General features: G+C 29.7%; 1 protein-coding gene across 7 annotated transcripts in view; it reads right to left on the reverse strand.

Annotated features, from left to right (window-relative positions):
* The window catches only part of LOC100163866 (neuropeptide CCHamide-1 receptor-like), a 168527-nt gene that overhangs the window by 18917 nt on the left and 125870 nt on the right, over positions 1 to 23740 (reverse strand). For 6 of the 7 annotated variants that reach the window (XM_029490524.1, XM_029490523.1, XM_029490527.1 and 3 more), the window contains 4 exons: positions 21152 to 21474; positions 13421 to 13876; positions 5368 to 5862; positions 1995 to 2321 (listed from right to left, as the gene is read on the reverse strand). In XM_029490524.1, coding sequence (XP_029346384.1) covers positions 5368 to 5862; positions 13421 to 13876; positions 21152 to 21424 — 1224 coding nt within the window. In that variant the 5' untranslated portion in view covers positions 21425 to 21474 and the 3' untranslated portion in view covers positions 1995 to 2321. Of the gene's footprint in view, positions 1 to 1994; positions 2322 to 5367; positions 5863 to 13420; positions 13877 to 21151; positions 21475 to 23740 lie in introns of those variants that run through there. The other variant, XM_029490528.1, reaches the window with a different exon arrangement.

A 23740-nucleotide genomic window follows, 5' to 3' on the forward strand; every position in this document is an offset into this window, starting at 1 on the left:
AAAAATTTTCCTTGATTAAACATAATACATTTTTCTTTAAGGTTTATTCATTTTAAATTAAAAATTTATAATTTAAATAAATATAAATACGTAAATAAAAACACATTTGCATTTTTTTTTAATCTTATAATGACACACGAATAGATGCTATTAAAAATCTCATCACTTACATTATCCGAAATAACACTAAAACATACCTAGTTTAAAATGAGTGGCGTAATAATTTACCCTACGTGACCTTCTGAAGATTAAAGAGTGTCATATGGTCCAAACTTTTTTTTATCATACGAGTACCAACCTTTTTTACTGTAAATTATTATGTAGATGGTTTTTTAGAAAATGTTTATGCATTTAAATCAAAACTCAAACGAGTAGTTTCTGTTAAATTCATTATTAAAGCAAAAAACGTGATGATCATACTTGGTTAATCTCTGTGTATATTTTATAAATTTTTGTATCAGCATTCTTGGAATTGAAACGTTGTAATATGCCAACAATAATGACGTAGTTTCGCTGTCATGGAATTTTCTATTTGTAAAAACATAAAATCGTAAAAAATAATAATTTATTATTGAAATGTGCTTATTAAAATATAACAATAGGGTTTATCACCATAATCTGATAATTATGATACAATTGAGGGTGAAGACTGCAACTATTTAACATCAGTCAAATATTAAAATAATAAAATTAATGCGATGTTTAATATTTATTTTAATTTAAGTCCATTATCGAACATATTTTAAAACAATAAACATAATATACGTTTTGTATTATAGATTTCTGGCTTGTTGAAGTATAATATTATTAATACTATATCATATTTCTTTTATATCGTGGCTTTTTGAAAGTATTTCAAAATAATAAAGTTCCTCGATTATAAATTGTGAAAAAAAACTCAAAATTACCATCGAAAATTATCATCCGTAGAATTTAGGTAGAAATGAAAAATAATTTGTAATTTAAATGGTAACGAGAAAATAAAATAAATTAAACGATTTCCTCAAAAGTCGTAACTCCTAAATTATGTAAACTTAAATGTTACACAAATACGTAGTGCTAGCTATATTTCATGGGCACAATTATGTATTTATATGCAAATGTTTATCACTGATACAGTTAGCCGTCTGAGTGGCCAAGACATTTTCCGAACAAATATACTCATTATAATAATACAAACCTGTAGAACTGGACAGAAACTCTGTTATAGTAAATTGCAGAAAAAAAAAGCTCATTATAAAATAAATGCGTATAATACATTGGCTACCAGAATGAAAACAAATTTACGGTGTTAGCTGTGAGCACTGTCTCTGTTTTTGAACGAGACACGAATATTATCTTCTGGATCGTTAACTTTTACAGCAGTTGAATTCAGATATTTTACACTTTTATCAATATCATCATTCCGGTTTTGACAGAATTTTAATCGCTATTAGATTATTATCGTTACGGATGCATTTTTTCTTTGTTTATGGGCGACTGAGCTCACAGAAAAACGAAACGGAAAATGTGAGTGTACACTGTATAGGTACGTATATTATTGTATCTACGTAAAAAACGTACCTATTATTATTTGTAACAGAAAAATTTTAGAGCTTAATCCAAAATTACCGGTTGGTTAAATTATACGCGTCGTACTTGCAGTAGATACATTACTTTACCCTACGGTTAGTTCACACATACAATTTGTTAATGTTTGCGGTGCAATTAATTATAAAATTAAATATCCAATTTTGGAGGATAAAACATTAACGTCAACAAATATAAGCGCAGAAAAAGAATAAAAAAAAAAGTTATCATCGCATCGCCTGGTGTTGTAACCACATATTTTGGTATTAGATTATTTTAAAAGTTTATCAATTATAAGTGTTATTTATTAAATATTTATTTTATATAATAACAATTATTAGTTTATTATTAGTCTGTTGTATAAATAAAAAAAAATGATTGGTCGATATTAAATATACTTGAAAAAGTAATCTTATAACAGTTATTATAAATGTATTTAAAATAGGTTAAGAAAAGGTTAAAATATAATTTCATGGATGATTTGAACGCATAAAATTCAAAATTAATAGGTAGGTACACCGTACACGCCATTGAATCAGATTTCGCAGAGCAAGCACTATTAGAATTTGAACATTTAAACATACAATATTAATATTGTTATTGTATTATCACGAATCCGGAATCAAGTGGTTTTCGTTTATTCTGACGTTTATGTAGTAGTTTCACGTTATAAATAATCAGTCGTTATTATAAACAATATGACGACCGAAGTAAATTTGCTGACACGAAAGGCTCTCAGATCGAAATAGTACCTATATATAGACATAATAATAATATACATTATATTTATAATACATGTTTTAAAAAGCACACTGATACAAATATCATTGGGTCATTTGTATTTTGATAAGTTTCACGGTGTAAGATGATCATAAATTCGGCGATAATATCCCATTCGATTGAGTGAAGTATTGCGTAAATTTGGTATAATTAAATACAATATTTTTGTGTATTGACTATTGAGTATAAGTTATTAAAAACCAATCGTTAGAAGTTATAAGACCTATGATAATTATATTTGTGTTGCGATTATTATAAAACTGATCGAAAATTCCTGGTAGAATTTTGTATTCGTATTTCAAACAATATTGCAATTATTTTGATGCGATCGTCCGTGGAACAACTTATCACAATGATAACTACAGATGTTTATTGTTTATATTCAATTAATCCATATAATATATAAATGTGAAATTAATTTTTTAGTAACGGCTACTCTCAGAAACTACTGGACCGATTTTAATACAAGTTATATCATCAGATTCTTTAAGACTCCATGAATAGGTTTTAAGCTTCAGCCCCTGTAGGTTGCTAAATAGAGGCTAAAACATAATTTTTTGGTTACGAAAATCAAAAATTTTTTACTTGTAATATATTAAGTTTTCCATTCATGGTTATAGAAATAATAGATACTTTTATGTAATATATTATATTACATATACATGAATGTACCAATGTTTGTAGATTATATCGGATGATCCATTTAACGTAAGACACTCAATATTCAAATAAGTATCAACGTTTTTTAAGTAGGAATATTTTTCACATAATTTTATTTTAAGTCTCTAAAAACAACATTTCTCTAAAAATATAGTAATTTACTTATTTTTATTTTTAACGTAATAATAATAATAATAAACAGAAAGTGACAGAGGTGACCCTTGGATGATGTGAAAACATATATATGAACTTAGAAATATAGATTTATTTATTATTATGTTGAATTTGAAATAAATATTCTTAATTTAAAACCCGTGCTTTCATAATATTAATTGTAGGATAAGATTGAATATCTTGATGAATTATATTTGTTCAAATTTTTTTTTTCGGAAAACAAACAACGAAGAGATAATTTTTAATAGAATAAAATATTTACATAATAGGTAGGTACGGTACGTACATATTTACACGCATATATATATATATAAAAATGACAAACAAATTGAACTAAAAAAAAAAATAAATTACTTCTTTAGAAAATTCGCTCGGCACGAATAACGATCTCGACCACCTCCAAGGTTGACGCCCAGTGCGACGTTCGAATTAGACTGTTAGTTTCAAAAGAATTTTCGGTGTTTTTCGAAAAAATTGAAAAACCAGTAGAACTTCAGATATAATAAAAATCGCCTCTCCTTTTAATAATATTATAGGAATCGAGCGTCACGCAAAAACGATAATGCTTGAAAATGTTCACTGCCCAATCGGAAACATCTGAACGCCGTAGAAGATGTTTTTACATAAAAAAAAAATAATGATAATACACATTTTTAATTCCTTACATTTCCATTTCAAAGTAGAATAACAATTTGAGATATTTTAATTTATAAAAATCAAATTTTGGACAAATATAGTTTGTGATTTATAACTTATAATAGTATTTAAAGTTTAGATGATATGAGGGGAGTGGAATGTTACAGGGGTAGCCCACAAAATGTTTTCCACTACTCCACTCGTTTAAACTTTAAATACTTATAACTAATAATCTACTTGTCCAAAATGAAATTTTTATAGATTGAAATACTCCGAATAATATTCTGCTTTAGATTCTAAATACATTAGAACCATAGCACGCTACTCGATATTTTTCCTTTACACGGAAAATCTATGAATCATAAATATGTTTTTGTTAATAATAGTAACCATGACAACGAAAACCTTACGAAAAATCAGTCAGAAACAGAAATCTTGTATTCAGTCCAAAAACATATATACGATAAAATGTATGTATTGTCATTTAAAAGAGTAAAAGAAGTAAAAACGTCAAGTACATCGATAAAAAATGGTAAAAAAATCTAATTTTTCCAAACATTGCCTTTTGTACCTTACAACTTAAAATTATGCCAAATACATATTTTAAAAAAACGTTAGGTAGTGTTTTCTGATATAAAAACTACCTTACGTTAAATGGATCACCCCGTATATATTCAAAAACTATTTGACTGGTTTTGATACGAATATTTCAAAATGTTCATCCCTAGTGAGTTTGGACTTTAAACTTAAGAGAGTTGTAGTTTGAACTACGTTCGAAAATATACCTATTTCGCTTATATCCAAACCACTACAGACAGACTACTCATCTCTGTCGAATTAGTTCGCAAAGTAAGGTACACCGATACCTACCTATTTTCCAGTGAATTGAGATTGAACACTGAAACCAAGATACACCGATATAGTCCCGTATTTTATGTTTGTTCATTATTTCCCGAGTGAAGGTGGGTAATAGGTACAACTAGTATTATTATATAAGTACCTACAGGGCATAAGTAAATACATAAATTGTGATAAAGTAGGTAGGTACTTCTAAATATGATTACCTAATCGAACCATTTTCCTCACTTTTGAGTTTTGATTTATTAGAGTATAAATAGATAATATAAACTATCTTTGTTTATTGAAAACACCAAAAATCTATTCAAAAAATTATAAAAAACTTATTTGAATATTAGGTTTACATTTATATTTCTTTGGTCTAAATTGAACAGCTATATATGAGTCGTGATTGGCGTAATACAAACGACTACATAATTATGATCTTATTCCAGCTTATCAATACTAATGTCTTATCGAAATGTATTTTTAAGGGTGATTATTAATATTATTCAACAAAGACGTGCGCCTCGTCGTCCTAAAATCGACTCCAGTTAGAATTATTAACAGTAGGAGAGGGTTCTGAATTAAAAATCATAAGCCACTGGACTGAACACACACATCGTCAATAAAAAAAAACGCAACCCATTGTCTTTAGTGTTCATATAGTAAGGTCCATCTACACAACTCTACGACCTATCAACATCATACCTATATTATGGTGTTGGCGTCATTGAGCCCAGTACAGATGAGCACCGTGGTGGCCGTGGTGGTGGTGTGGTCCGCGGCCCGCTTGGCGAACGTGCTCATCTGCACGTTGCCCATGATTGACGAATCGTTGATGGTGATCCGATCCATCTCCCGGGTGCCGTTTTTCCGGCGCATGTAGCCGTTCTTGGACTCGGTGACCGTGCCACCCTGCGGCTTGACGATCCACCAGAACAGCTGCCGGTCGAAGTGCTTGCGGAACGTGCCACTGACCAGATAGAGCGCGATGGGATTGATGCACGAGTTGCTGTAGCACAGGCAGAAGCCGACGATGCGCAACACGTGCCAGAACAAGTTGTACTCGTCCTGGGACTTGGGGTTCAGGTAGAACCACAGGTTGAACATGTGATAGGGCAGGAAGCACACGGCGAACACCAGCACGAACGCCATCACGGTCTTGGCCACTTTCTTCCGGGCTCGGACTTGACGCATCTGTCCCTGCAACGCGAGCGAATCGAAACAAACAGTAGTATATTGTGTGCAGTAAAAAAATACAATCAATTTAATATTATTATTAGTTTTTAAAATCGAAAACGTAAAACCGATTCCGATTGACGCACATGGTTGAACATTCTTTAAAATGCCCTCAGACGAACCCTTAATATAATAATATATCACTACATTTGATATAATTTTTTTAGTTTTATCTAATCGAGTATAATACTACACCACTAATCTTATTCGCGTTAACATCGTGCGATTTGAGTAATTTTCAGTACTGTACTAATTCAAAAAAAATATTATTATACAGCTGTAATCCTGAATGTACATGAAATGTCCACCTTAGTTCAAATTGTTTTTACACGTCTCATAATATTATATTATCACTACTTAATTTACGAAACCAACGACAGAAAGTGCTTTTTTATTTTCCTATAAAGTTGTAACAGACCCAATCCATTCTGTTAGGGAATAAATGTAATACATTATCTAACAAACAACATTCATTAAGCAAGAAAAAGGGAAAAGTTATCATATTGACAATTCTTTTATTTGTATAATTTTACATTGTTAGGTACTTCATACTATTTTATTTGCGCGTGTTATTGTTTAATAATCAATTTCTAAAATTAATATAAATATATTAATCAACTTTCAATAACTTTATTGTGTATTTTCGTCATTTTTATTTGTTTATAGTAAATAAAATATACGTAAAAGTTTCAGAGCCTGTCACAAACATCGGTTCGATTCGATGGTAAAATATTGTATTCAGCAGAGCTTATCATCAATTAAAGTACTCTTTTATATTTTATTAAATCAACATTTAAATTGAGTTATGAAACAGCGTATATTATATAAATATTGTCTATATACAAATATGTTCACGTGTGAATTCTAAGTGAATCGAGAATAATTTCATAATTGTTTTTATTAATTTCCCATCATAGCGTATGTCAAGAATAACTGAAAAATGGAAAACAAACATTAACACCTTTGGCATAAGTATTTTGCGAGATCAATTATTGCCGTCATATACCTATAGACGTGACTGTCAAAAATTCATAAAACAATAATCCTATTGACTTAGGATATGCACCGATTAATTCTTTACAAAACTAAATAATCACTATTCGGTAGTTTGTTTTAAACGCATTTAATGTAATTCACAGAAAAACGGTTTATTTTCTTAATGCAAATAAATAACAATGAGGGTGATCGTATAAATTATACTACCTACTTACAGCATCCATTACGTGATTGTGTATACTATTTGAATTTAAATTTTAAAAAAAAGTTGATGAGGTTTGTAAATAAATTTAACATTGTAAATGCACAACAAATAATTGTATCATTAAATTTCCGTAGAAGAATATTTATGGCCAAGTCGTTCAGAACTTATATGTTCGTGTTTTCCTATTTTATGTAAGTTATATTGGGGAGCTTTACTCACGACAAATACGTATTAAGAGACAACCACCGAACCATGTGGAAAGATTATACCATTTTTTCAATTGTTGATTGTAGTTATCCACGATAATTGAATTGTAACGAGATGTGAAATAAATACCTATGGGATTTGGTAAGATTTAGAATCGATGAACAATTTATCAGGGAAATCCGAAAATTCCGATAAAATAATAAAAGCAAATTTATTTACACACACATACACACACATTGTACAATAACATATTCTTTTAGAGCATCGACAATAAATATTATTTTATTGGACACAAAATCCCGGCGCTAACGTATATAGATAAATAAACATTTCTTGGAATAAAGAATGCTGGCATTTGCTTTATTATAATTGCTCGAATAATGTAAAATAAATGAATCAATTGACAACAATATAATAATATAATGGTTTGGTGCGTTTCCATTGCATATATACCTACAAGGCAATTGTTGTGTATATGCATGCTTTTGCCGGTTTTTGTTTGCTCCACCCGGTGCCATCGACCCTTAATCCGGCTCTGCACACACTATTATTATGGTTCGGCTACAGTATATAATACCTGGTGCAATATGTCGAAGACAGTCAGTATACATCCGACACACACACTCCGTGTATCTCATTATATATAATATAAGTCGCGCAATTGTCTCGGGATCGCATACAATACACGCGCTAACCGTTTACCAATTTCGCCGTAATGTGTACGGTCAACAGTATATATAGGTACCCCCCAAAGGGCAATCGATTACAAATGGACCCTGTGGCGTCTATTGTTCTAATATTTGATCGAGATGATATTATATCCTTTATTTGCGGCGTTGCCCGTGAACGTTCCTCAGCGGGACGTTATACTGCATGTTATTGGGATTTGACGTTTGAAATGCGTGAAAAATTTAATAAAATCGTATACACAATAGCACACGCGTATACTGACTTGGGTATTTTATAGCGTATAATATTATACGGTAAACTCAATATATATTTGGACGATATCCAGTCATCCCGACCATCACCCGACACATAATCAATGGGTTGAAAAAAAAAACATAATACATATAATAGTATTACAACTAACGCGAAAGTATAATAATATAATGTTCTGCGGTCAGATCGAATAAAATACAGCTGTTCATTGTTATTTGTTAAATAAATGGATTGTTTTTTCCTGTAGGATTAGTGTCAATTATTGTGTATTTCGTGTCTAACTCTTCGACGTTTACAACTGGTGATTAAAATCGACCTGATACAAATAGGTACCTACTACGTTATACCACATCGGTACTTCAAAAAATAATTTCCAAGCAGACGGTTATACAGGTGTCGTAGACTTGATTTACGTTCCATCGACAAATATTCAATTGTAAATATGTTTATAGAAAATACTCAGAAGCGTGTACAGCGATGTTATTCTTGTTTTTAAACTTTTAAACTTTAAGTGTCCAATTTAAATGGCTTTGGAAATCATAAGTTTACACCAAGAAGCAAACATAATATTATCATGTTTCCACTATTGCAAAAACTATCAAATCAGCACGAACTTTGTAATTTAACTCAAATGCCATAAACGCAATATTGTTCGTACATATAACTCACGTATGTAGCTCATAATTTTGTACGTGTGTGTAACATATTTTTGAGGTAGGTACCTATATAAATCGTACACGATCAACGAGATTAAATTACGCCATATAGGTACCTAAACTCGTATACCAAATGATGTATTTTCCGTTTTAATGTGTTCTTAACTTAAGGCGTTTTGTTAGACAAGAATCATGAGATTAATTTTATAAATTAAGTATATTGTATTGAACGTTTTCGTGGTAATTATAAGAAAGCGTAAATTAGGTCAACATTTTTATTGTATTTATCTTTCCATTTAACTTTTGTTTACCAGTAACTTCATTATTTCTCATTTTGGAATTGGATTAATATTTGAAATTGTATGGTTAATGTGAATAGAAAATAACTGATAATCATAAATATCTTCTCATAGCATAGAGTTACTAAAAAGTTTTGAAAAATTCTAAAGTTTTCTTCAACTGGGATTTGTGGTCAAACTAAAACCATAACAGGTAGGTGAGTCTATACATATTATATTTTTCTCGTCTATCATAATCAATAAATACTTAATATACTTTCTGATATAATATGTTCATTATAATATTTAAATCTATTATAATAACTGAAATTGCATGCTACGTTGATATAATAGTCTGGTATAATTTCTGATTCATCGAGTCAGACCTATTATATATTTATATAAAAAAAAAAATTAAGTTAAATAATCCACTATTGTGTAAAACTATCTACCTCAATAAAAATATTTTTTTACCCCTCTCCGTGTTTTAAGATAATTTGTTTGATTACATGCCATACAATTATATATATATATAATGCCTTACCTAATTTTTCATAATTTAAAATTATTTTTAATTAAAATATAGTAGCGATCATTCACTCCTAAGTCTGAAAATGTGAGAAAAGTTATATTTATGTGTTTTTTTATCTTAAAGATATAAACTGCATGGTTATTAGCCTATTTTTACTGAAGGGGGGTACGCTTAGTTTAGAACACGTATACGTGTGGCGACGATTTTTCGGTAAAACCCGGGTGGTCATCCATCCGGGAACTAGAGACATTGGCTGATGCTTGACCACAAAATACATTAATGACTGAGGCCAACCACTGTGCTACACCAAATCACACTAAGCTGCTATTTAAAATGTATTCTAATATATCGTTAATTATTTCAAAATGCAAAATACACATTTTTTGTTGTGCTTATAATATAGGTATATGTACAAAAAAATACAAAACAAAAAAAAAAACAAGGGAAAATGTCAAGTACCTATTCTCTACTTCTGATGCAACCTTTAAGTATTTGGTTCTTAGTAGCTGTATCACGTCTACATAAACTACATAAAATGATAAGTATAACTATGTATATATTATATTTCAATTTTCATGATTAAATGTTTCGGACAGTTTCGCGAAAGTGTTAATAAACTGTGGTTTTGAAAATATATAAAAATACATAAAATTGTATGGTTCTTGACCAACGGTTAGGAGATTTAAACTATGTAGAACGTCCATCTTTATAATCAATCTGAAATAGAGTTAAGTGGTCGTCAGACTCGGGATATATACATACATAACTGCGCAATAGGACGGATTTTTGAATTTATGTGCAGTCGACAGCAGCTGGTTTAATTTACGCTATTAAAGTTTATAGACTAAACGAGGATACAAAATTCCCGATCAGGTCACCCCAAAAACAATTATGGTTATCGCTATCTCGTAATATTCAACCACACATGTTTCAGACAGTCGTATACTGGCATAAAAACCACTCGCTCTTCGAGGAAGTTATTCAATTGCATTATTATTGAGTGATACGTATGAATACCCTATACTAATAACGTATAAATAGTGCCTACAGTAATATTTAATCAATTGTATGACAGCCGAAGAAGATGACGGAAATTCAGGATCCCAGCATAAAAATATAATACACCACAAAATGTCTGGAAAAGAAATAATAACTATAAAATCACTTTTACGCATCGATTGCACTCGTAAAACATTTGACGGCCTGGATGCAATATATAATGATCGCATGTCATGAGAAAATAAATTCCACTATCATAAATCGCTTACCTATTTATTTTTATTTTACCCGTCAGCCGTCACTAGGCACAGTAGTAAAAGTTATTGGGATTTTGAGTTTCTCTAACCAGCTTATCACGTGACTGTCGAGTATATAGCAGTTAGTGGATCAGACGATTATCATACAATTGAACGCGTCTGATCTATATACGCCAGTGGATTTGTACGCCCCTCGTCGATAGTCATTTCTGCAGAGTGTCAGAATCAAGCCTAGCAAATCTAAAAAAGTGTGAGGCGAACGTATGCAACAATCGAAAGTTACAAAAAATATTTGCCATCCTTTGTCGAATGAATACTATATTAATATTAATGTGATAATTCAAATATTGTACGTGATATATTGTCAAGTGCATTTCGTTAGAAATATAAATGGTCGTTTTTTCGTTTAAACTTTAAATAACGGCAACCGTTATTAAAAATATCTCTACAAGACCCTCCAATTAATTAATCAACCACAAAAGATATCTTGTGTAAAAAGATCTTATACACAACATATTTTCTAATAAATAATATACGTTTTATACAATATAATTTTTATATTGCATCTTTAATAATTAGTTCGATAGTGAATAGTTCGTTAAAAACCTATTCAGTTATTAAAATACATATGTAGACAATATTATAAGTTATAACGTTAAAAATTGAATAAAATATTGCATATTAAACGGTAGCTTACAATATTGCCCAAAAATGTTCCGCTCTTCACTTTTTTCGTGCTATTTCCGCTCGTTTTCGTAATCTTAACGATAATTTAAAATTTTTAAATATGTTTCAGATTTTCCCAAATCACGTTGTACAATATTACATTTTACAAAAATGCTTGTATATATTAATACAATATTTGAAACGTATTTATCTTAGTATATAATATTAATTATTATTAATAATAGTTCTTCAGATTTTTTATTAGGTATATCATTATATTACTATAACTATCATTAATTGACAGAATATATTAAAAACCATTACGTTACGCCATCTTAAAATAATTTACGATATCAATAAAAATTGCCAACGAACGTTTAAAAAAAACCTCTGTCCGTTGTTACTGCTACAATACCTATTACGCGGCACGGGCTGTTGTTTAAATATAGTATAAGGGACATCGTAAAATAAAATCACGTTTTATATTATTAAATGTTTTATTTTGCATATTTTTACATATTTGTGAGACTTTTGAGCATATTTTTCAAATTACAGTTGTTTATACCGGAAAAATTTTCAAAATTTGATAAAGTCGTAATTATATATTCGTGCACAAAAAATACGTGTCAGGAAGCTAACAAATAATAGTTAATTTGAAACTAGTATGCTCTTCGGTCACACTTAAATGCATGGGATGACCCATCCATGTATATATTATTATCTATGAGCAGTTGACTGTTGACGGCCTTTATTGTATAAAAATAAATATGGCTTAACATTTCGTCAGGAATGGTAGTCAACGCGCGTCAATAACTTCAGTATCTTGTTTAGTGAGAAAGTGAATTTAGTTGGTTCATTTGGGAGGTCAACATTTAAAATGCCAGAAGTTTCAAAAGTTTTCAAATATTCTTAGTAATATTATAGGCTGACAGACTGTCTTCGTTCAGAATTGTTTTTCGTGTACCTAAACAATGATTTTATATCATTGAACTCATATTTAGCATATCCATTACAGACTACAGTGATTTATTTAGATAACTACTGTATAACAGAGCGTCGCCTAGTTGCGTTTTTTTTCGTTTTGCTCTTGGCTCTTACAGATTAATCAAATGTTTTGCCACGAGTCTCTTAAGACCATTATATAATATAACATGTAACGCGATTTAGCTAATATAGTAAACCAATATATCTTATTATTGTTATTATTCTTTTATTTAAATTTGTTTGATAGTTAAAATGTTGGGCAAAAACCTCAAAGTAATTTGAAAAATATTAAAAGGAAAATTTAATTATACAGCTTGTTTGATTGAAAATAGACAATAATATGGGAAGTATAATATATTTTTGTTAAAATGAGGTTGTGTGGTACTTGAGGAAAGTTGAAGATAAAGTAGGTAATGTCACAAACCATAGAGTTGTTGTGGAGTGAGCAGAAGGGGGAGTCGTTCAATAAAAGTTTAAATGATAGAGATGGATGTAATGCGTGGTTTAATCGGAGACGGAAGAACGATGTTATGCATTTTCTAGAGAGATTAAGATTGTGAAACCAGGGTTGGGGATGTTTTCTATACCAGTATTTATTATTTTTAAATATGTATTTTATCTATTTGTGTATTCTATCGTTTAGCCGTTATGAAGGTACAGGTAAAGTCCGTCAACCTGAACAGGATAAAATATGTTTTATCGTATACTGATAAATGCCAAAGCCTGAAGGCACCCGCAGTGGTGGAAGGACTTCATCTTTTCGGGCGTGATATTTCTACATCCTACTCATTAGCGCTCACCTGGACCTCGCCGGGCATGTTTCTGGTGCTGTTGATGAGGTGCCGCGCCATCATGGTGTAGAAGCACGCAATGGCGGACAGCGGCACCACATAGTAGACCAGGAACCGGATGACGACGATGATCCGCGGATAGGCAGGTCCCAGTTCCTCGGCGTAAGGATAGCACACCTCGAAAAGCGTCACGTTGTCCTGCCGGAACTGCCGGACGTACGAGTTGGTGGCCGCGGGAACGGCGCACGCTATCGCCAGGCACCATATGGTCACGGCCACGGTGACGGTGAACTTGGTGGCCCGGCGGCCGCCCACGGAGGCGTGCAGCTTGCGCATCGGGTCAACGATGGCGAAGAACCGGTCAGCGCTCAGGGCGGTCAGCGTGAACACGGTCACGCCGATCGATATGTCCTTGGTGGTCTCTGACACCTTGCAGATGGTCAAGCCGAACGGCCATGACGGCACCTGTGGAACAACGGTACACAAAATATTATTGTTGTATAATATAATATAGTCGCACAGACTATGTATCTTCAAATTATAATAAATTATCGTGGGAGTACATATAATATTTATAATGTTAAATGATTATACGTAAAATATTATATTTTAATTATTTTAAAATTAAAAATGTAAAAGTTTTCAAATTAAGTTCCAAATTTACAATTAAAAGAAATAAGGGTTCCGGTTGCTAAACCGGTTCTATTAAGGATTTTCAAATATAGAACTGTAGATTTAATAACTTGATTTGAACGTATAATTGTAATTTTTATGTTTGATATTGTAGAGTTACAATACGAGTATTTACGCGTACGTACTAACATACTTAATAGGTATCTAATATTAAAAATATCCATCCACGTGTACATTAAGTATAAGTTTTCCCTGATTTTTTGGACAAGCCGAACCCGGACTGAATTTGTATTCAATAATTGTATGAATTATTTATTTATAATAACTATATTGGGGCCAGATTTTTAGTGAAAAATCCTTGCTCCATATACACGTGTTCCAAACCAACTGTACCTTCCCCACAATAAAAAAAACCAGCTAATAACCATATAGTTAAAGCCATAAAAAAAACAATTAAATAACTATATTATAACTTATAGGTCCAATATTTTATGAGTCATTATTAAAACTCATACCAGAATATATTAATTCTTCACATAGTATACATAGGCAGGTACGTATAAGTTATAACTGAAATAAGTAGTTACAATACATTTTAATATTATAAAGTATAGCTGCTGGTTTGTAATCACATTGTTGGGGGATAGATATCCGAAAAACGTTTCGTCCTGCCATCCATTTATAACGGATTGTTTACGAGTACAACAGCAACATACTATTTCTATTTATTCGTACAAAACTAAACAAAATAGTAAAAATAATAAAATTATGTTTTTAATTAATTAATTAAGAAAAAATCTTATATACTATCTAATGATCTATTATATACTAATAAAATGTATATTATTTAATTTAGATCACCGCATACATTCCTCTTTTTAAGAATAAAAAGGTTTCTGCCTGTACCTTGATCTATGTTTATTATTGCCCCATTTGGCTAAACCTTACATTCATACCACACTTTGTTAGGTGTTGTGTTGAGATCGATGAAATTGTATACTCTTTTCAGTTTCAAAAAAACACTGTGTAATCTGGACTAAATTACATTCATTAATGATCGATATTATAGTGTGCGTTCTTCAATACAAAAAAATGCTTAGGTCTACTATACTCCACGAGAGAAGTCACCCACTACGCGCATGCAGACTGACGGCAGCGACCGTTCCGAGGCCCCTTTTCCCCACTTTACAACATGATACATACTAATAGTATTACTATAATATAGTAAAACGTTACATTATAACGTTGCCGACCGTTGACGGTTGTAATCGTGCAACTTCGACATAGGTGGGGGATGCGCGGATTTGACCGCGATTTGGTCGGGAAACGGGTTACTTCTCTCGTGGCGCGGAGTATAGTATATGCCACGAAACATATTTTATTGTTATGATTGAATGCCCAGTATTTTTTTTGTTTGGCGTACAAAAAGACTTTCATATATTTCTATAATTAATTTTGGTCCATCTACAATGGTTGTTATTGTTCTCCATTTGCCAAACACACACAAGTCATTTTTCCAATATCTCGACTACTCCATTTTTTTCTTCTAATGTCTCATTTATATTTTCGGAATGACACATAAGTCATCTCATGAGCAAAAGAGTATAATATGAAACGTATTGACAATATTAAACCTTAAGCCAATTATTAGAACTAATCCATTTTTCTTTAAGGGGGCTGCAGCTCACGTATTTTTCATACGTTTTAGACCAATAAGCGGTGGTAAATTACACATACTTCGGAATGTTCGACTTAAATTTTTTATACATGTTTGAATTCATTGATAAAATATCTAGGTTTCTTAGGAAGTCGATTTTCAATTTTCAATTTAAAATGACCTTAAAATAACCATTTTTTTTTTAGAAATCCCATGAAATAATTGCATTACATTTGTATTTATTTTGGGCACATCTGATTTTAAATAAAAAAAGTGATTCCTAAGAAACATAATATAGAAGTTTATAAATTCGACCATTTTTTCAAAATTAAAATCTGTCAAACCAAATTCTTCCAGTTTTGTCTAGCTTATTGGTCTAAAAGTTACTTTTTTTCATTGACTGGAGCCCCCTCTCCTCCCTTTAAGGTTTATTTTATGATACGGAATTTAAATATATTTAAAAACACAATAAAAAACAAAACTAATGTCTAGATTGGTCAAATCTACATTAGTTTTGATTTTTGAAAAAACCTGCTGCAGCCCCCTTAAGGCAGTTTCTCTTTTGAAAACGCTACCGTGATCCGTTTAAAAACAATTAATGGCCACTTGTGAAAATTATCTTTAAATGAATCATGGTAGCTATTTTCACCCAAGGACCAAGGTGTTTGAATTTGATTTTTAGATTGGAATTTTTATCGAGCACTCCAATAAATACGTATTTGAAATTTATAATACGAACATAGGAAAACATATATGATTTCTAGGAATCTACGATTACGAATAATTGTGGAAAAAAACATACCTGGACATCATAATATTGAATATTATGTTATATTATAATCTGCTTAAAATGATGTGCTTAAATTAAATTTTTATAATATTTACTATTGTGACGTATTATTAGTAAGTATTTCAACAATTATTGTGGTCTGTCAGTATAATAATATATAGTACCATATAAGGGTGAGGGGGTGATAATAAACCTGATCGGTATGGCGATAAATTGTTCAGATATCTGGGCGAGGTAATAATAAACCAACCGTTTTGTTCTTTTTATATTATGGGCAAATGGGTTAGTATTTTCCGGGACACATTGTGTTTATTTTGACATAAAATCGTTTTTTGTCTAATCTGAAAATCAATTTTACTCACACTCATCGATAATTGCATTTTATATATACATTATTTAGGAGTAATAAATTATAAATAGGTAACTATTATTATACATAGAATGTTACAAAATATAATTTATTTATTGTATTCATATATTTATAAATGGAAAAATTATATGTACCTAACTAACATAAAAAACGTTTTGATGATTACTTATTTAAAATTAATATTTTAATATCTTCATTATTTATATCTTATTTTATATTTATTTTTAATGTATTGTTATATTCTATCTTAGACAATCATAAAATTGTAAATTATAATATACTAGCTGTCCCGACATGGCGTTGCCCGCGTTTAATTTTTTTTTTTTTTTGATATATTCTAATATAGTTTTAAATGTAGAAATATAATTTAGCAAATATGTAAATTATTACTCAGTCCAATGAAGCTAAAATATGCTCAGGTGACACTATAATATTTATGCATATGAAACCAGTACACGCGCCTGGCACGAAATAGCCTTTTTCAACTAAAGTTATTCATAAATGTTTAAATATTTAAGATTTATTTTGTTTTTAGTGTGTAAATGAGAATTATTCATATTATGTGCAAATAAAATAAAGAAAGTTCCCAGGATTTTGGAAATGTTGTTTTCATTTGCGTCCATAAGGAATTATTGCGTATAGAAATAATTTATGTAAGGTTTATCACAACAAAACATGAATTTAGTAATTCCTTATTGTTATCATTAATAATCATTATTTAATAGTTTAAAAATATTTGTATATTTATATATAAGCATATAGATGAATACATCTTAATTGTATTCATGTATGTGTTTCAGGTAAATATTTTAACATAACATAAGGAATAAATTCGTGTTTTGTGGAAACAAACTTCAGAGAAGTAATTCTTCATTGACGCAAAAAAAAGAATAATAGTTTCAAAATCCTGGGAACTTTCTTTATTTTATGAACACATGTGAATTTGGGTAAACGCTAAAAAAACAGAAGTATCTTAAATATTTAAAAATTTTTGAATAATTTTAGAGGGTTGAAAAAAATAAATGATAGTTAATATGTTTGTATCTTCCTAATATCATTAATATACCTCAATAAGATAATAATAAATACAAACTCGAAAAAAAACGTTGTATTACTTTCAAAAAAAAAAAAATATATAGTTTCATTAAAAATAAAAACGTTACAATACTTACAATTCCCACATTGATATATTTATAAACAAGTGGAAAATAAATGTATGATTACGAAATTTTATATTTTACTTAAGAAACTTTTACTAATAGAGTTTCAAATTTTTTTTATTTTTTAAATTTTTTTTTAAATGGGACTTTTGAGCCTCTAAAATAGCGTTTCAGACTATATTGTGTGTCGTGGTGGAACACGACGAGACCGTAGGTGCGACGGTTGTACGCGGGTAAGCGACAACTGTAGCACGGGCTAAGTGTTTTATTTTACTATTGTTTCATACTTGCATGAATAAAATTGTTTCTGAACGAAAATTATGTATACGTTTTATTTCAGGCTTTTGTAGTGAATACCACTTTGGAAAAGGTAGCAAGACACTGTTGAAGTACTTACCTTCTTTTCCCGTTTTCGTTATCTTGTTCAGTTGAGAAAGAGTAAAACTTTGTCTAGATTAAAGAGATCTCACCCTCAAACATCCAGTACCTACTCGTTATCGTGGTCAGTTGTTCGAGAGTAAGCAGCCTTAGAGTTATAGAGTATAAATCCTGTGGGACCTTGTTAAATAATTCTTTTGTGCAGTATTCGTTATCATGGAATTTAAATAAGCTTTTACCACAGGTGTCGATATTTACTCATTCAACGGTTTGGGAAACATCTTTGGGTGGCATATACGACAGTATGGCATAAAACATGTTTTATTATTCTATATTTTGAATATTTTATATAAGTAACATATTGCTATAAAGACAATCGCTAAAAAATAATTAAACAATTGTTTGAAAATTGTATAACTTAATGAACATTATTAACTTAAGGGTTTACAATATGGATTTAAGTTGCTTAACAATATAATAAGTAACAGTTTATTATACTTGAAGCTAAATGTATTAATTGTAATCTACATTTTAATAATATAATTATTGATTATTCGTCTGAAAATCATAATGACAGACCACATTCTTATAAATATAAATATACTTTTGAAATATATCAATTAAAAATATATAAAACTTCCTACTTTTATAATTTCTTAATACAATTATATTTGCGTTAAATGATATTTAAAATATAAATGGGAATAAATCAAATAAGAACCCCTTGGCAATTTCTCAAGCAGATACAACTTTTTAAATTTATCGTTTAATTAATAATTCTAAAATATCTGTAAAATACAGTGTATATACAAGTGTATATTTGTACAACTATAATTAATTATCAATTTATTTATTTTTATATTTATTTCGTGTTACACATTGAATTATAAATAATTTAATTGCAATCTATGTTAATTATTTACTTCTACTTTTATACTAATATATAGTGTACCCAATAATACTTCAGAAACATTAAAAAATTACATGTCTCATGGAATAAAGAATTCTCTTACTGAAAAAACTTCAGTGGTTTCGTCTGTTAATCAATTTTTGTACGTGCCTATTAGAGGATTTAACTTTTCTTAGTATTTCTGTTTAATGTAAATACAAAAAATGGGACTGTGATTTTTACGAAATAGATGTGTACTTATAATTCAAAATCCTAATTAAAACTCTCTACTTAAAAATTGTTTATTTAATCAAGCATCATTATATCAATAAATGGATTAATATAAACATAACATATTTTTTTAGTCTTAAATTCAGTGAAAATAGTATTTTTGAATATAAATATTTATTTTATAAGAAGAAAATTACTTTATCCAAAATTAAAACGAAATAAAAAACTTTAATCGACAAACAATTTATTTAGCTTAAAATTTGTATTGATATTATAAAAATTTGTTTTTATTCTATTAAATAATTGGTATTAAGAAATATTAGTCTGTGATTAGAATATCAGCCAAAGAATATTTTTTGCAAGTAGGCTCAGCTGCATGTAATAAAAAAGCATATTGTAAACTCTGTACTAAACGCTTTAACAGGCGAAACCGTGTATTGTATTGAGTCAATCTCAGTTATAAAATATTATAATCAATCAAAAATAATATGTTATACTCTACAACATTACACTACTTCCATAAATTGATGATGGATTTCTAGGCAAGTAAATTTGCCTATCTATTTACTATATTCTTTGATACAGTTCAAATTTTTTCTCATTCCAACGCATAAATAATGAACGCACGTTAAAGGAGAAAAATATAATGTTGGTATGTATATTAATTTTAACATTATTTTATGCTGATTAATGGCAATTAATTATTATTTAAAATGTATTTTAATTTTTTATAATTTATTATGTGCACATGTGTACCTATATTGCCTATACATTGCGCCGTGTAACATATTTGTAAGAATAACCTGAATAAAAATATATGATAGTGATTAATGGTTAATGGTTTTTAGACAGTTTTAAAAACGTTGTTTGTCTTAAAAAAGGTAAACAGTATTTTGTATTTGTAAAACTATTTATGCATATAATAATATAATCTTCGGATATTAAGTTTTTCGTTATTATGAATTCTAAACATTTTGCTTAATATACTTGATTAAAATCTTAGTTATTTTTTAACGTTTGTTAATATTGTAGTGTTATAAACCAAAGTCCACAATTCAATAATTATTATTATTATAAAAACAAAATATAGTTTCGATACAGATGCCAATACAGTATAGCATATTTAGTCGTTTTATAAATTATATAAAAAAAAATCTAGTTAACTAAAACATTTTGGGTACAGACTTTTGGTCATAGTCTTGTTTCCTCCCATAGTCCAATTGAAATATAAATATATAATGATAGCTCATATAGCCAACCATATTATTATAGTTAACTACTGTCGATCTATAGAAAAACAATAACACTCGTATAATCGAACCAACTCTCAAAAGTCACAGTCACATTATCCATACCCATTGTGAATAGTTACTGCTATCGTAACTCAAACACGCAAACTTCTTTATTTAAGTACCAGTACACTTATATAGGCGGTATACAGAGTATACCACGCGTATAATACACTTTTTTTTATCAAATATTTATAATAAAAATATTGATAATAGATACTATTGATATTGATACGAGATATAACCACTTAATCCATATAGTACATACTTTTGAATGATATTTAAAACAAATATTCTATCGTATTATCATTAATATTATGTTAAAACTAAGGGATAAACATACCGTGTAGACGGTAGACGTGAACGGTATGCAGCTCAACAGGACCAGCAGGTCGCCCAGCGCCAGACTGAGTATGTATATGTTCGGCACATTGATCATGTGCCTGTGCCGGATGAATATCAACACCAGGGATCCATTTCCGATGGTTCCCACGAAAAATATGAACGCGAACAGTACCGGAACTATGTACGTTTCCGGTCGCGCCGAGTAGTCATACTCGTCGACAGCTAGCGTGCTGTTGGATGTATCGTTGACGACAGAGTGGCCGCCGTCCATAATTATTCAAGAGCTGGCTGTCAACCGTTGGACATCATAACGGTCATCGTCTGAATCAAAAATAAAAAGTTATTAATGATATTACCAATAATGCTAACATTAGGACACGTAGAGGCTGAGCTGTAATGAGGGGAGGTGGCTAGGAATATTCTTGGTTTAAAAACTAGCGATCACAAATTGTCCGTAATGTGCTTACAATTAGACTTTTTTTAACTGATAAAAAGCAACAGAACGGGCTCTAAAAATTATTAGGTTTATTTGAAATGAATAATTTTTAAATTTATTTTTAAAACGAGATGTAAATGAATTTAAGTATAATATCTCTTTACACGAATATAATATAATATTGTACACGATAACATTTATATACGATATTTTCGTCTAATATTGCGCAATGATTTTTATTTCTAATTTTTTTTTAAATTTACAATGAATAATTAAATTATACAACTATTTTTACACTGCAGTTGAAATACATACTATAAAGAAACATTATTCTTCAAAGAACGTATATACATAATCTGTATAATATGTGCGACGTGCTCCGAGTTATCGTTCAAGCAACCGTGAAATTATGGGTTTAGTTATCATGAAAAGTCTGTATTTGTTTATTATTTGATTCAGTATCCTACAAAGAACGAGTCAGTCGGGTCAGATATAAAAAAAAGACATAAAAGTAGCACTAATACAAATATTGAGTTTAAGATTCAACTTCATTTCTCAGGCCTTGAGAGAAAATGGCGGGGTGACCACTTGGTTGGCTGGTAAAATAGACACTACGCACTTCAAGCAATATTATCGATTCTATTACCTACAACCTATATGATATATATTATAATACGATTATTATTATATATCTTATGTAATAATAATAGACTGGAAGGTAGACCAAGCAGACTCATCACATTTTTTTCCTATAATAATGAATGTATTAAAATTCTCTTTTTTGAAATTTTTAAGTAAATTTAACACCATATTTTCAACTGCTGATATTTTTTAATGCAATATTAGTGAGTATACCTTGTGCTCATACCAACTTTTTTTTTCATATGAGAGTTGCCTTTTTTCCTGTAAATTGTTATGCACTTTTGGGCTTTGATGACCTTTTCGAAAATGTTAATGTGTAAAAATCACAATTTTAACGAATAATTTTTGAGTTATTTAACTTTGAGTACATACTAAGGCTATTGGTCTATTATAATAGGTTTAGAAGATATGAGGGCTACGGTAATTTGAAAATTACAGTAATTCGGGGGCTCAGAGCCAAAAGGTGCTAATTCAAAATATCAAATTGTTCAGGATAGCCATTTTAAACTATTTTTCACTTGAAACTGTATTATCTTTTTTGTAATGAATGGTTTTTAATGATTAACACATCTAAAAATTCACAAAGTGGTTCTGCGTTAACAATGGTCATTTGTTTTTTTTTTAAATTAAAACGTAACGTAAAAAAAAAAACAAAAATTAAAAAAATGTCCGGTAAGAACCTTTTGGTTGTTAATATAATTTTTTTCACTTAATTAGAACTGTTTCGTCCTGAATTAAATGTATGTTTTTACTGAGACATTACCAACCCCAAAATAACGAATAATGTGACATTGGCTTTTCATTTATAGATCCCTATTTCAAGGCAGTAATTTGGGAGGGGGTTCAGAATATGATATTATATACTAGATTTAATATTAAAACTATATTATACTTTTGTGAAACCATCTTTAAGAATAATTATTATCCTTAGTATAAAAATTGTAATAACCCCAGCAATGAATATTTATCTTCATAAAAATCTTCTGCTTAACAATTTACAATAAAAATGGTCGATTCTCATTTGTAAAAAAGAATTTTTTTACACAGGTCATCTCTTTTATGGTATGAAAAATAATTTATAATTATGGTCCATAAGTATGTTTAATAATGTCATGAATCCACGTTTGAATAAATTTATTATTTAAGGGAAAAATGGGGTAAGCATGCTTGGTAAATCACCTTGTATAGCTGCAGGTGTATTGAATGACATTCAGACATTAGCCTAAGATTCAGTACTGGAAATATTATTTCATATTTTGGGCAAAAGTGCGTTTTATGCGTATATTTATTGTTTATTGCGAATTTTATATTCGATGGTTGAATTATTGGAAAAACGTTTCTACACAATTCGTTTTCCTACATACCTATTTATATTGACTTATATTTAATTTAAAAAGAGTATCTAGTACCCTGGCTTTAGTGGCTTAGTAGTATGGTTTTAACTTATATACATTTATATATACATATTATACAGGTAGGCATTATTTATTTGTCGAATAAGTAATGATT

Source organism: Acyrthosiphon pisum, chromosome A2 (assembly GCF_005508785.2).
Source record: "Acyrthosiphon pisum isolate AL4f chromosome A2, pea_aphid_22Mar2018_4r6ur, whole genome shotgun sequence".
Taxonomy (NCBI): Eukaryota; Metazoa; Arthropoda; class Insecta; order Hemiptera; family Aphididae; genus Acyrthosiphon; species Acyrthosiphon pisum.